The sequence below is a fragment of the Cebus imitator genome, unplaced genomic scaffold, assembly GCF_001604975.1.
Source record: "Cebus imitator isolate Cc_AM_T3 unplaced genomic scaffold, Cebus_imitator-1.0 Scaffold919, whole genome shotgun sequence".
NCBI classification, from domain to species: domain Eukaryota; kingdom Metazoa; phylum Chordata; class Mammalia; order Primates; family Cebidae; genus Cebus; species Cebus imitator.
This window is the reverse complement of record NW_016108234.1, coordinates 116,539-131,560: the sequence shown is the minus strand read 5'-3', so window position 1 is coordinate 131,560 and position 15,022 is coordinate 116,539. Positions and strand designations below refer to the sequence as shown.

Genomic DNA, 15,022 nt, shown 5'->3' with positions numbered 1-15,022 from the left:
TTTTTTTGAGACAAAGTATTGCTCTGTGGCCCAGACTGAAGTGCAGTGGTGAGATCTCAGCTCAGTGCAACCTCCGCCTCCTGGGTTCAAAGGATTGTCCTGACTCAGCCTCCTGAGTAGCTGAGATTACAGGTGTGCGCCACCACATCTGACTAATTTTTTTGTGTTTTCAATAGAGACAGGGTTTCACCACGTTGGCCAGTCTGGGCTCAAATTCCTGACCTCAGGTGATCTGCCTGCCTCAGCCTCCCAAAGTGTTGGGATTTTTGGCGTGAACCACCACACCCAGCTCCCCATGACATGATGCTGCAATTGAAGACTGACTTTATCCAGAGGAGATAAAACTCCAACCATTTTAAAGCAGGGCAATTTTCTGGTTTAGAAAGGTCGCAGCTGGGAAGGAAGGGGTAGCAGGTGGGAAGGAAGGACTGCAGCCAGGAACCCTGCAAGTTCACAGAAGCTGAGAGGGAAAGTGAGAAGAGGGAGGAGCCAGCAGGGTGAGCTCCTGCAGGAGGTGGGAGGGAGGGTTGGGGATAGGGAGGGGCAGCGGGAAGGCTCTGGACCCCACCTAGTGACTTGGGAAGAAGGAGCCCCCACCAGGAGGCAGCCCTTAGAGGGGGTTGAAATGTTCAGGTTGGACTGTCAAATTGACTTTGGGACATTTAGAAGACTGTCTATGAGGCGGCTGGAAACGCAGGTCTATGCTTCAGAGAGGTCCGGGTTCCTGTGGGGCAGGGAGAAGGGGAGGAGAGCTATGGGAGAAGCCCAGGGAAGGCTGGGGTGGGGAGCTGAGGGATGGCAGAGCTGGATGTCTGCACCCAGCTGGCGATACTGTCCCTTACCACGTACCTGATGTGGGCACAGTGGTCCCCTGGAGACCTGCTCCCGCCTCACCTGGCTCCCTTCCCTGTCTTATCTTCTGCTCCCTGTCCTGCTCAGCACTCCCTCCCCATCTGCAAACCCGGGGGAAGGAACCCCAGCTGGGCGCACCAGGCCTCAGTTCAGCCTGAGCAGTGGCCAACAGAACACCTGGGTGGGGCCAGGGTCCCAGCAAGGCCAGGGAAAGGCAGGGAAGAAGATGAGGGAGACACAAGGGGTGCCCAGCCACCTTCAGCAGAGCAGCACCCCAGCCCGCAGAGGGAAGGGCAGCAAGAAGGTGTAGGGGAGAGGCTGGGAGGGAAGGAAGGGGAGAGGAGGAGGGCCAGGCCTCAGATGCAGGGTGAGTGGCAAGGGAGGGAGCCTGTGTGCACCTGCTGGCTGCCCCTGGGTGGGGGCTACGACACAGGGATCTGTGTGGGTTGGTACAGGGCAGGTCTATGCTGGGGTCTTAGCCATCAGGCTAGCACTCACTACCAGAATCCTCAGCGTCTGGTTGGCCCGGAGGCCCAGGCCCAGGCTCAGGGCTCCCATCGCAGAGATGCGGTTGTTGCTGCAGCAAAGACAACAGACACCTGCGTTGTGCAAGCTTCCTAGCAGCTGTGCAGAGCCCACTGCCCCGGGTGCCCACTGGAGCTGCCACTGCAGCCACCAAGTTGGGTCTCTCGTTCCAGCCCTCTACTCACACCCCAGGAACGCTGGGCAGGTCAACGTGTAAAAGGTGGAGATGACACCGTTCAGAGGGATCATGCAGCAAACACGCCTACAGCGCCCCTGTCCTGATGGACACCAGCTGCCGCGCCCTGGCCCTCTGAGCTCTGCAGGGGCTACCATGTGCACTGCCCCAGCTGGCACCTCATGCCTATCACCATGACAATGTCTATTTCAAAAAATCACCTAGCTTCTGTCCAAGTCCGCTCTACCTCCTGCTGTTCCCAAACTCCAGGCCTCAGCACCGCCCTGGGCTGCTTTGTCTCCAGAGCCAGTCCCATTTCTCTTCCACTTCTCAGACCCCAGTTCCAGCTGTTACCTCCAGTTTCAGCCCCTGTGGCTGCGCATAGTCTTAGCTCCTCCCATGGGAGGAAAGTTGAACAGGATTGAGAGAGGCCTCCTTGCCCACAGGGGGGCTGCCCTGGGGAGGGTCTCAGCCACAGCAGCCCATGACCTCCTTGGCCTCTGGCCCATGACCTCTCTGGCGTCCACCTCTTTTCTTCCCTCTGGGCTTGTGCCACCCCCCTAGGCTGGAACTCCACCTGGCTAGACGAGCCCCTCACACAGGGCATGGTCCAGTAGCCACGTGCTGAGCAAAACAGGCACCGGGGCCCACCTGTCAGGATCCTGCCTCGCCCCATCCAGACTAGGCTCATTTTTCTCGCTCTGTCACTCAGGATGCAGTGCAGTGGCATGATGACAGCTCACTGCAGCCTGAACTCTAGACTCCTAGGATCAAGCAATCCTCTCACCTCTACCTCCCAAGTACTAGGAATGTTAGGTGCATGCCACCAGAAATGGACAATTTTTACATTTTGTGTAGAGATGGAGTCACGCTATGTTGCCTAGCCTGGTCTCAAAATCCTGTCCTCAATGGATCCTCCCACCACAGCCTTTGGAAGTGCTGGGATTTCGGTTTTGAGCCACAGAACCTGGCCTTAGCTCCTCTTCTACAAGGGAGAAAAGCTTCATTGGAACACCCACCATGCACCAGGCTCTGCCAAAGATGCTTTATACACCGTGTGGAATTTGCAGCCATCTGCCTGTGCGTAGGAATCACAGGTCACTATGTAACAATGATGAACTCCCCATGACTGTAATTTCAGCACTTTCAGAGGCTGAGGTGGGAAGACTGCTTGAGCCCAAGAGTTCGAGGCCAGCAGGAGACTGTCTCTACAAAAAATAAAAAACTAGCCAGGCTTTGTGACATACTCCTGTGGTCCCAGCTACTTGGGAGGACGAGGTGGCAGGATTGTTTGAGCCTGGGAGGTCAAGGGTACAGTGAGCCATGATCTCATCACTGCACTCCAGCCTGGGCAACAAAGCAAGACTCTGTGTTAAACAAACAAACAAACCAATAATAAACTCCAGTGATAAGGAGGATGGACAGCAGGGTGCAGTGGCTCACACCTGTAATCCCAGCACTTTGAGAGGCAAGGCAGGTGGATCAAGAGGTCAGGAGTTCAAGATCAGCCTGGCCAAGATGGTGAAATCCCGTCTATACTAAAAATGCAAAAAATTAGCCGGGCGTGGTGGCAGGCACCTATAATCCCAGCTACTTGGGAGGCTGAGGTAGAGAACTGCTTGAACCCTGGAGGTGAAGGTTGCAGTGAGCTGAGATCACGCCACTGCGTGGTTCAGCAGCAAGATCATGGAGCGCGTGATTCCTGGGGTGGCCCCTTGGCGATCCTCACCTCATGTTGAGTTCCTCCAACACGTTGTTGGTCTTGAGAGCCTCACCCACTGCAGAGGCTCCAGGATCCCCAAAGCCATTGTATGAGATGTCTAGAACTTTAAGGAAGATATTTGCCTGGAACACCAAAGAGAGAAGTCAAGGGACCCTGTCTGACCGTGGAGCAAGCCACGGTGCCACAGCCTCAGAGACCAGGAGCCCTGAGGTGCAAAAATCAGGGACAAAGGGTAGAAGGGCAGAGGCTTCAAGGAAGGGTCAGGACAGTGCCATCCACGTCTCCGGTGGCTGCAGCTTGGCTGATGGTGGCCATCAGAGTCCAATGGCCCAGGACACAATAGGAAAGGGCCGGTATAGATGTGAATGGCCCTCAGAGAGACTGGGAGGGGAGTATGCAGAGCAGCAGCAGGCCCCAGAAACATGATCAGACTCCACACCCACTTAATGGGTCTGGAAGGCAGGGATCCCAAGCCCCAGTGAACAGCTGTCAGATGAAACCCGCCCAGGGTACTGTGATGGGGAGAAGAGTGGGTGCTCTGGCAAGACAGTGTGACATGCCACCTTGTGGGGCGGGACCCCAAGGTCAGCCCCTGTATCAGGGCAAGACAGCAACTGCCATGGCCTGAGGAGGACTCCACAGGGCATCTGGCACTGGGGACATTGCAGGTACCTTGTGCCACCCTAACATCAGCTTGAGCCACCCATTCCCGAGCCCTATGAACCACAACATGCAAGGGAGCAGGTAGAGGTTTGAGAGGCTGTGCTGGCATCCACAGGTGCATGGCATCATCTGAGGAAAGCACCTGCGTAAGCCCAACAGCGAGTGTGTGTCACCGGACCGCATGGATGTACCTTCCCAGCTGGGGAAGGTGTAAGACATTCAACAGTGACCCTTCAGGAAATGATGTGACAGTGAGCACAGCGTATTTTAGTAACTAAGTGAAGCCAGGAAAATTAAAATCACCTAAAGAAACAATCTTTAAGCTGTGCTTAGAAGATCCAAAGGTCATTTCCAAAGAGCTGCAGAGACAGAGAGCTGGTCCCTGGGAGACCGGCCCCAGCAGACAGGCTGCAGGGCTGACTGGGTGGGGGCTCCTTACCTCCAGTCCCCTGGCAAATGTCACAGCTCCTGGGCCTCGGAGGTGATTCCAGCTCACGTTAAGCTCGGTGAGTCCTGTGTTTTCTGCCAGGGCTGGTCCGAGTGTCTCCCCTTCAGAAAAACCAAGGGAGACCTTCTGACTCGCTCTCTTCACTCCTTCAAAATATCACACTGATGCCCACTGTGTGCCGAGCCTCTGCTGGGCAGGAGGGTCACAGACATGAAACCAACATGGCCTGCCATGCCCTTCAGGAACTCACATTTCATGGGGAGATACACATCCAAATGAATGGGATGTGAGCCATTCATGTTGACTGCAAAGGGGGAGGCGTGGGAACAGAGTGGTGGCTAACCTGTTTTGGGGGTAGTCAGGAAAGAGGACAGAGGAGATAACCCGGGACTGAGGAATTCCCCACAGGCGTCTGTGCACACACAGTGGAGAGGAGGCATGGGGAAGTGCAAATGGCAGAGGCACCTGTGGAAATGCACGCAGGCCTGGAGCTGGGGCCGGGAAGGGAGAAGCCAGTGAGGTGAGGCAAGAGTAACGCGCACTTGAGAGATGTGGAGAGGCCTTGAGTGCCAAGGTAAGGGGCTTAGGCAATGCATACAAGTGGCAAGGAGTCAGGGAGGGCCTTAGGAAGTGATGAGGCTAGATTAGCATTTCAGCAAGTGGCAGGTGTCCAGGATAGACTGGGCTGGGTGAGGGCAGAGGCAAGAGGCCGCGGGACCAGGTGGAAGGCTGGTGCCATAGGCCAGGCAAGAGGTGACAGGGCTGGCACAGTTGTGGTAGAGAAGAGATGGGGGTGGTAGAGAAGGGAAGATGAAAGCCAGGCAGTGGTATGTGCCTGTGGTCCCAGCAACTCAGGTGGCTGAGGCAGGAGGATTTCTTGAGGCCAGGAGTTCAAGACCAGCCTGGGCAAAATACGGAGACCTGGAGATGAAGGTGGAACAGCATAGCCAAGCAGAACCTTCCAACAGTCATCCCACAACCTCACAGGAACACCAAAGCAAACAGTTATCACACAAGAAAGCACCTGCCTAAGAAACAAAGTCCAGCTGCACTCACAATACCTGCTTTTAACATCATAACAGTGAAACAGTCTCTAAAGAGGGAAGAAAGTTCATGTTTTTTGTTGTCTCACTGTTTCCCAACCTGGAGTGCAGTGGAGCAATCATGGCTCACTGCAGTCTTGATGTCTTGGGCTCAAGCGATTCTTTCACCTCGGCCTCCTGAGACTACAGGCACATGCCACCACTTGGAGCTAATTTTTAAATTATTTTTTGTCACCACTGGGTCTCACTATGTTGCCCAGTTTGGTTTCAAACTACTGACCTCAAGCAATCCTCCCCCCTCAGCCTCCAGAGTGTTGCTGGGATTACAGCTAGCCACAGTGCCCTACCAAGCCTCACTTTTCATTTCACTGACTTCTGGCAATAATTTTCTTGGGAGGCAAACTGGTTCTCTGGAAGTTACATGCCATGGCCAATTCTCACAGGCCAAGACTCATGTCACCCCACTTGCTCTAAACTGCTTGAGACACAGCAGTGTTTCTGAAACATTGCAGGAAAGACAATTCTCCGGGGGCATCCATTAAAATGCAGATTCACCAGCATTCCCCTAAGAGTTTGGTTCAGCAGGTTCCAGGGTGAGCATCTGCATGCCTAACCCAGGGTCCCAGGTGGTCGTTACTATTATTGGACCATTTGAGGAGAGGCAGGTAGAAGTGCAAATTCCTGGCAAAGCCGATAGCCCCTGCAAATGCTCAGGGGTACGAGAGAGGGTGATGAGACCAAGGAATTCCAGCCATGTCTGCTACCTCACTTGGAATAAAATCTTCACCCTTTTTGCCATGACCTACAGCCCTGCAGACCCCTCTGCCCTCTCCACCCTGCAGCCTGGCCATGCTTTCCTGACTCCCTAGCCTGGTCACACTGCTGTCTGCCAGTCTGGGAAACAGGCCCACATGCTCACTATTCCTCTGCATGAAATGATTTCCCTCTGATCTTGCCATGGCTGTCTCTTTCCCACTCTGCACATTTCAGCTTAAATGTCACCTCACAGAGGCCTCCCCAGCCACCTCTTTAAAGCAGGGGGTCCCTGTTCTTCTCTAGAAGCATGCAGTATTTATTTTGTAGCACCAATAATGACTGAGAATGTTGTTGTTAGCATGTGCTCCTTGAGGTCAGGAACTTGGTTTTGTTCAAGGTGGATCCCCAGTGGGTAAGTCAGTGCCCAGCACATACAGCAGTGGGCAATGAGGTATTTGTGGAAGGAATGAAGAGTTCCGTGTGGCTGGAGTGGAAGGGGAGTAGGCCAAGGTGGCTGTGTGGGGAGCAGGAGTCAGAGCACATGCTCCCTGGTGATGTGCAGTGCGGTCCTGCCAAGCCCCACCCACCCCTGCCCCAGGAAGCTGAGCTTTCATGACCCATGGTGCCCTGGGCAGGTATTACCTGCTTGGTCATTCAGCTGGTTATAGCTCAGGTCCAGGGACTTCAGGTCTGTGTGAGCCAGCAGGAGTTCAGCAAGGTGCTGGGCCGCCTGCTCCTCCAGGCCATTCCCTGACAGTTGCATCTTCTGCACAGCCCGGTTCACAGTCAGGGCGGCACAGAGGGCCTGCGCTCCTGCTACTCCCAGCTGGTTGTCCGACAGGTCCAAATCTGGGGGACGAAACCGCTCCTTTATCAGTGGGACACAAAGCTGGGCACCCCCCACCTACCTCTTCTGCTGTCCCCTAAACCTCCAGGTCTGAGGCAGAGGAAGGGGCCTTACAGGAGAACTGTCCTAGTGTTGCATGGTGGCTGCGGCTCCCAATGGCTGGGTCCCTTCTGGCCCCTGACCTCCCCCTCCGTGTGTGCGCATAAGCGTCTGTGTCAAGCGGTTAAAACCGCCTACCTCCTGGTACTGTAGAGACGGCCATGGGGAAGGGGCAGCCATCACATTGATGACTGTGTCTGGCAGTGGTATCACCAGCCACTTCAAAAGCCCTCACTGCCCCACTGCCAGCATTGGCAGTAATAGCCCAGGTGGCCGTGCATGGAGCACTTACATAGGTCATACACTGCTGACCACTTCAGGAGTGCAGTTCACTTCATGCTCACCACAGCTCCAAGCCTATGAGGTACCATGGGGGACATTTCACAGATTGGAAAGCTGAAGCTCAGAGAGGTTAAGCTGCTTGCCCAGGTATCCAGCTCTTTAGTGGCAGAGCTGGCATTTTGGATCCACACCCACCAAACTCCCACGTTACCTACCTGCTTCTTACAATGCCCAACCCCCAATCCCTGTGTGGATTCAGGTACTGAGAGTCTACCATGTGCTTGGTGAAGAGGGGATGCTGCCCAGCAAGGGAGGGAGTAATGGGGTTGAGCGGGTGAGGAAGGGACTTGTATCCAGCATTGTCTGCACAGCAGAGGGTCTAGCTCCACCCTACATATCCCCTCCTGTGATGAGACCCCCTCCTCTATCCACCAGCAACACCAGCAGGCCCCAGGTGACACGGCCCAGCTTTCAGGGGTAGAGGCTCATCCCTGAGGAAAGGGAGCACTCACGCTTGCCCACCTGCCCCAGGCCCAGCACCTACCATGGATGCTGCTGCTTTTGCTCAGGGCACCTGCCAGGGCCTCTGCACCTGCCCCACAGAGCCCATTGTCTCGAAGGTCCAGCCGCTTGACCGATAGACTGGAGCTCAATGAGGAAGCCAGAGCACGGGCACCCTGGGACAGACAGAGCAAACACACTGGCCACTATCCTGGCTCATGCTCCAGGGCTCAGCTCATTCTGCCTCCCTCCCCTTCCCACCTGCCTAAGGAACACTTGCATCTCCTTTTAGGCTCCACCCAGGTCTCCTCCCCACCCCCAGCTCTCCCTGAGTCCCCAGCAGGTTAGGGGCCTGCAGGCTCCCCAACCCTTAATGCCACCTGTCACAGCCTTAATCCCATCTGTCTCCCAGATGTGGGGGATGGGGCATTTCTGGCACAGGCAGAAGCTGGGGAGTGTGGGACAGACTCAGGAGCACTCCCATGGCTGCTGTCTCCCGGGGCCTCTCCCTGGAAGCCTGGATCTAGTGTCCCTCCAGTGGTACCTGGGGCCCCAGGCCACGGTGCCGGAGGTTCAGCTCTGGGGCGCTCCTTTGGCACAGAAAGCAGGAGATGGGCACAACGCTATGGACCTGGCAAGACCTCAGGTAGAGGGTATCCCTGACCAGTTCTCCAAGCCCATGGGTGCCTGGTAGGAGACGGGGACAAATGTGAACCCCTGCACGGGCACAGCCACCTGCCTCCCCCCCTGCCCTGTGTCACTACCTGGCCTGTTTTCCCTCCAGAAGCACTGCCTCCTCTGCTCCTTGGGACCACTGCCCCCCTCCCCCATGACAGATGAGGACATCAAGGCTCAGGCAACGCAAATCTTTTCCTTAAAGTCATACAGCTATGAAAGAAAGCTGGACAACCTGGGTACAATAGCCAAACAAAAAAGTATTTAAATTAGCTGACGTGGCGGCCCCCTGTAGTTCCAGCTACTCAGGAGGCTGAGGCAGAAGACTCACTGGAGTGCAGAGTTCAAGGCTACCATGAGCTATCATCCTGCACTGAAGCCTGGGTGACAGAGCAAGACGCTGACTCAAATAAATAAATAAATATTTATTTATTTATTATTAATATGAGCCCAGGCAACCCAATGTTGCTGGTTGCTGTAGAAACAGTGGCTGGCCTGTGCCGAGAATCACACAGCTAGTAAGTACCCAATCCTGCCAGAGTCAGGCCTCTGCCTGTCTGATGCCAAATTGCACGCTGTGTCTTTTAACCTGGATTGCAGACCACCAATGTTTTGCAAACACTTTAGGGGAGAAAAAACTAAAATAATTCTAAATTCCATTCATCTATTTGTTTCTTTGTTTGTTTGTTGACACGGAGTCTCGCTCTGTCGCCCGGGCTGGAGTGCAGTGGCACAACCCTGGCTCACTGCAACCTCCGTCTCCCGGGTTCAAGAGATTTTCCTGCCTCAGCCTCTTGAGTAGCTGGGACTACAGGCGTGCGCCACCACGCCCGGCTAATTTTTGTACTTTTAGTAGAGATGAGATTTCACCATGTTGGCCAGGCTGGTCTTGAACTCCTAACCTCATGATCCACCTGCCTCGGTCTCCCAAAGTGCTGGGATTACAGGCGTGAGCCACGGCACCCGACAAGTCTATACATCTATTAGCTTAGTTTTTCCTGTGGACTGGGAAAAGCCAGCTCTGGTCCCATTTCAGGGCAGTCTTTGGGCACTGTCTGGCGGGATTTTGCATTTTAACCTAATGCTTCTGGGAGCTCTGAAGGGAGGGCAGGGAGCTGGAGGCGCCCCGCAGAGGGGTACGTCTCCAGCTGGACAGGGGTCTCCTGCCCCCTTGGCCCCAGCCCGCCTCCCCCCACTCCTGCGGGAGAAGACCCCCAAACGGGAGGAGTCGGGCCTGGCCCCTGCCCCTAGCACCTTCCGTCTCCAGGTCGGAGTCCGAATCGTCCTCGGAACTCTGCTCCGCCTCAAGGACCCTTGAAAGATGCTCACAGGCCGCTGTAGCCTCTTCCTTCTGCTCTTCATCCTTCCCACATCTCTCGCAGGAACCCCTCATGGTTAAGACCCTTTCGCAGTCTCAGATGCGGAGGCGGCTACCTCCTGGCGCCTCACTCAGAGCGCGGCCCGGGGATTTGGGCGGAGTCTGAGGCCGCGCTGACCAATCGAATGTGGCGTCCATCGACTGGCGTCCAGCATGGCCAATAGCGATGCGCTCCCCCGCGGCGGTCGCCCCGGCAACCCGGTGTTGTTGATTGCCGTAGAAACCCTGGCTGGCCTGCGCAGAGGCTCCCGGCCCTGGCGGATAACTGCCTGCTGCAAGGACCCTGGACGAGGTTAGGCGCTTTGCGACGTTTATCTTGCCTGCCTCGCTAAGCGGTTCCAGCATCGACCCACTTTCGCAGACTGGGAAACGCGCCTGACTCCAGAGCTTGTGTTTTCCTCACTGCACTTGGGTACAGCGTTTCAGGAGGGCCTGGCGAACCTCGCAGAACCAGGTCACCCCTCTCAGTCTGTGGCTCTTAGCTGTCTTACATGCGCTGGCCTTTGCATACGCTGTTCTTTCCCCTGGGAACCTCCATCCCCGTCTTTGTCTGCTTTTGAACTTCAGAATCTGCAACTGTCAGCTCAGAGGTCACTTCTTCCTGAAACTTTCCTCAACACCCTCCCAGCCCCTCTGCTGCTGCCCTCAGGCCGTCCTCTCACAGCACTGATAACAGCTCTCCTTGCCAGAGGACAGAGGACAGGGACAGAGCTGCTGTTCTCTGTGTGCCAAGGCCCAGCAAAGGGAATGTAGGGAGGTGGGAGGTGCAGGGCAGCTGGGGTTAGGGGCTGACGGCTGGGTGTTGGAGGCTGAATCCTGCTCTAGTGGAAGTGTCCCTTTAACAGCAGCTGCCTGGCCTGGCTCGGGCCCTGCTTTGCCTCCTGTTCTGCTGTGCCTGCAGCTGCCATGCTGACTCATGTGCCCGCAGCTAGCAGGAGCTGGCAGCATGGGCTCCCCAGGGGCCACGGTAGGCTGGGGGCTTCTGGATTATAAGACGGAGAAGTATGTGATGACCAGGAACTGGCGGGTGGGCGCCCTGCAGAGGCTGCTGCAGCTTGGGATCGTGATCTATGTGGTGGGGTAAGAGAGAAGAGCTTTGGCCAGGCTGGAGGGGCAGGGGAAGAGGTGGGGGTGAGGCTTGGTCCTGCTGCGTTGAGGTTGAGGGTTGGGCTCTTTAGGGGCTGGAGGGGAGGGGGCCAGATTGGGATGGGGTGGGAGGTAGGTGATACAAGACGGGAGAACAAGAACAAGCTGTGAGTTTGTCCTGTGTGCCCACCTGCCTCCTTCCCAGCCCCTCCCCAGAACCCCACCCATGGGGCACAGGACACCGTCCTTAACATCTGTGAGAGCTGGAGCACTAGGCGCCCAGAGAGACCACCAGCTGTAGCTCGGGTCAGGGGAGCTGGCTCTATTGAGGCTGGGGGTGGTGCTGGCTGGTGAAGGTGATTGAGGGCACTGGCTCTCTGGTGCGTAGCTGGAGTTTCTGTCTTATTCAGGGGGTCTGGGGTGGGAAGTGAGGCCAGAGAGGAGGTGGGGCCCTCGATACTGGGCTGGGAGCCTATAGGGTATGGGGAGAGAACTGAGCATGTGGGGCCCAGCTCTGCCCCTGTCACTACACACTGGGGACACACCACACTGCCCATCTTCTCCTGTCCAGGTGGGCTCTCCTCACCAAAAAAGGCTACCAGGAGCGGTACCTGGACCCCCAGGTTTCCATCATCACCAGACTCAAAGGGGTTTCTGTGACTCAGATCAAGGAGCTTGGAAACCGGCTGTGGGATGTGGCTGACTTCGTGAAGCTGCCTCAGGTGGGGGCTCTGGTGCTGCTGACAGGGCTGCAAGTCCTTTGCCCACCAAGAGCTTGGACCCCTGCCATGCAGCCAGTGTGTGCGAGAGAGAAGCATGTGATGCCAGAGATGGCTGGGGGGGTGTTGGGGGTTCTCAGGAAGGGCTTCACAGAGGAGTAGCTCCTGGACAGGACTTTTGGGGATGTATAGGAGGTTTCTGGGTGGGAAAATGGTCTGGTCAAGAAGCCGGGCCAGAGAGACTGCATTTCCAAAGGTTGCCAACAGAAAAGAAAGGAGTATCTGGGACTAATGGCTTGAGCTTGAGAGTGGTGTGGGAGGGGCGTGGGGGGCTGGAGCCTGGAACTTCCTGCAGCCCTGCTCCCTCACCTGGGGAACCCTGGTCAGGTGCTCCTCCTCTGCTCTTCTTGGCTGCGTTTCCCTCCTTCCACCCAGCTCATCCACAGCCTCAACTTCCACCCCTGCTCTTCCGATGCCCAGGATGTAGCCCCAGTGACCACTTGCCCAGAGCACAGCTGTCTTCCAGGTGCACACCCACATGTCCAAAGATCAATTGTTTCCCTCTCCTGGCATGGTCTTTGTGACATCCACTAGTCACGAGGGCTGTGACATTCACTAGTGCCTCAGCCTGACCCAGGACTCAGTCTCAACCCCTTCCTGTCCCTTCTCACATTTTTCACTGCTGCCCATGCCATGCCTGCATGAGTCTATGGCCTCCTGGAGGGCCCTTAGATGCCCCTCTCGCCCACTCCCTACTGCTCGGTGCACACCACGCAGCAATCAGGCTGAGTTTTCACGCCGGGCATCATCAGAGCCTGCAGCCCCTGATTCTACCCTCAGGAGGCCCCCTGCCAATGATGGTTGCCACCCATGCCTCCTAATCCTGATGGCTCCCACTCCCAGCACCCTCTGCACAGCCCTCACCTTCCCTTCCTGGGCATGCAGTCCCCAAATTCACAGTGCTCTCATGAGCAGCACTGGAGGGTCAGCCTCCCCTTCCAACGTCCTTGGCCATCCTTTGACCACAGGTAGCTTTCCGTCTTCTCACCTGTGCTCTGCCATGCCAGTGCTCCCGTGTGTGGGATGGGAGACTCACCTCCTTTCCATCCTGTGCAGATGCCAGGCCCAGCTCTCCCCTGGATCTCCAGTACTAAGAAGCAGCAGGCTGTTGGAATATTCTGGTTGAAGCCAGGTATGGTAGCTGGAGCCCGTAGTCCCAGCTACTTGGGAGGCTGAGGCAGGAGGATCTCTTGAGCCCAGGGGTTAGAGAATGCAGTAGCGCTGATGACACCACTGCACTCAAGTCTGGACGAGTAAAGTGAAATGCTGGGTGCCTATAATCCCAGATAGTTGGAGGCTGAGGCAGGAGAATCCCTTGAACCCAGGAGGCGGAGGTTGCAGTGAACCAAGATTGTGCCACTGCACTCCAGCCGGGATGGCACAGTGAGACTCTGCCCTCACCCCAAAAAAAAGATATTTTGGTTGAGCAAATGAGAAAGAAACTTGTCTTGAGAGAGGGACACAGGCACGAGGCTTCCTGGTCTCAGAAATGTTCAGAACCCCTGCCAGCCTCCCATCTCTGCTTCAGTCTGCCTCGCGGGGGGACAGCGTTAATGACTTGATGGGGCCAAGATCCCTTCCCTCATAAACCAGGCTGCCAGCTGCGGACCTTTCCAGTCAATGCGAGCCTGGCCAGGCCAACCTTAAGACTTGCCTCCTGGAGAGAGAACGTGTTCTTCTTTGTGACCAACTTCCCTGTGACGCCAGCCCAAGTTCAGGGCAGATGCTCAGAGGTGAGTTTGCCCAGGAGCCTCCCAGCGGCCCCTCGTTCCTCCGCCGGCCCCGGGTGGCCACCCGTGTTTCCCTTTCTCCCTCCCTGGTGGCTAAAGGCTCAGCACGTGCTTGGTGTCCCGCAGGCGCTGGGCTACATCTTTTCGTAAATCATTTCGTTCAGTCTTCACATATCCCCTGCCTGGTAGGAATTCCTGTGATCCCCATTTCAGAGGCGAAGACTGAGGCTCAGTGAGGTTGACTCACTTTCTCAAGGCCTCCCAGCCTGTGGGTAATGGGACAGCAGTTCCCGTGAGGTGTCCAGGCCCTCCCCTTCCTGGTCCTGCCTCTGGGTACTCTCCAGGTTGTTAGTGTGTTACCCAGAGCCGGGCACATGCTCAGGGAGGCTCTAGTAAGAAGAGCAAGCAGTGGCATGACCGTGGCTCTCTGCAGCTTCAAACTCCCAAGCGATCTTCTTACCTCAGCCTCTGGAATAGCTGGGACAACAAGCATGCGTGACCACAGCCAGATAATTTTATTATTTTATTTAGAGATGGGGTCTCACTACGCTGCCCAGGCTGCTCCCAAACTCCTGAGCTGATTCGATCCTCCTGCCTTAGCCTCTCAAAGTGCTGGGATTACAGGTGTGAGCCACCATGGCCAGCCCAGGACATGTTTCTTGAGAGACACAGATATCTTTTGTTCCTGTGTAGTAAGAAACTAAAGTTATAAGCTTATACTTATGTTCAGCAATTAGTGTTTCTGTGCTATATCTTATTTGGAAATGATCTAGATATTCAACAAATAACCATCTTTTAATCTAACTTAGTATAACTTTAAGGTTTTAAGTTACCAAAAAGATTTTGGAATTTTTATTTTTATTTTTATTTTTGGAGACAGAGTCTCAGTCTTATCGCTCAGGCTGGAGTGCAGTGGCGCAATCTCAGCTCACTGCAACCTCCGCCTCCCAGGTTCAAACGATTCTCCTGCCTCAGCCTCCTGAGTAACTGGGATTACAGGTGCCTGCCACCATGCCCGGCCACTTTTTGTGTTTTCGGTAGAGACCAGGTTTCACCATGGTGGCCAGGCTGGTCTCAAAATCCTGACCTCAGGTGATCCACCCACCTCAGTCTCCCAAAGTGCTGTGATTACAGGCATGAGCCACTGCTCCCGGCCGAGAATTATTATTATTATTCCTGAGACAAGGTCTCAATAATAGTGGGAGTTGGCTGGAGTGCAGAGCACAATCATGGCTCACTGTAGCACTGAACTCCTGGAAATTATTTTCAAGTAGACATATTTTATAAAATACAATCATTATGTCTAGTAATGAGTCAAAAATTAAAATTAAAATAATAAAAAGTGGGCCAGGCGCGGTGGCTCAAGCCTGTAATCCCAGCACTTTGGGAGGCCGAGGCGGGTGGATCACGAGGTCAAGAGATCGAGACCATCCTGGTCAACATGGTGAAACCCCATCTCT

At 55.4% G+C, this 15,022-nt stretch overlaps 2 protein-coding genes across 6 annotated transcripts in view; one reads left to right on the top strand and one right to left on the bottom strand.

Moving 5' to 3' along the window:
* LRRC74B (leucine rich repeat containing 74B) overlaps positions 1-10,062 on the bottom strand; it is a 17,654-nt gene extending 7,592 nt beyond the window's left edge. The window contains exons 1-7 of one of the 3 annotated variants that reach the window (XM_017520963.1): positions 9,844-10,062; positions 8,459-8,601; positions 7,958-8,090; positions 6,828-7,034; positions 4,378-4,532; positions 3,282-3,397; positions 1,351-1,429 (exon numbers count right to left, since the gene is read on the bottom strand). In XM_017520963.1, the coding sequence (XP_017376452.1) occupies positions 1,351-1,429; positions 3,282-3,397; positions 4,378-4,532; positions 6,828-7,034; positions 7,958-8,090; positions 8,459-8,601; positions 9,844-9,982 (972 nt within the window). In that variant the 5' untranslated portion in view covers positions 9,983-10,062. The remainder of the gene's footprint in view (positions 1-1,350; positions 1,430-3,281; positions 3,398-4,377; positions 4,533-6,827; positions 7,035-7,957; positions 8,091-8,458; positions 8,602-9,843) is intronic. The other 2 variants (XM_017520964.1, XM_037735701.1) reach the window with 2 other exon arrangements.
* A 167-nt stretch (positions 10,063-10,229) lies between these two features.
* The window catches only part of LOC108298251 (P2X purinoceptor 6-like), a 13,374-nt gene continuing 8,581 nt past the window's right edge, over positions 10,230-15,022 (top strand). The window contains exons 1-2 of one of the 3 annotated variants that reach the window (XM_017520966.2): positions 10,230-11,047; positions 11,625-11,775. In XM_017520966.2, coding sequence (XP_017376455.1) covers positions 10,884-11,047; positions 11,625-11,775 — 315 coding nt within the window. In that variant the 5' untranslated portion in view covers positions 10,230-10,883. Of the gene's footprint in view, positions 11,048-11,624; positions 12,164-15,022 lie in introns of those variants that run through there. The other 2 variants (XM_037735703.1, XM_037735704.1) reach the window with 2 other exon arrangements.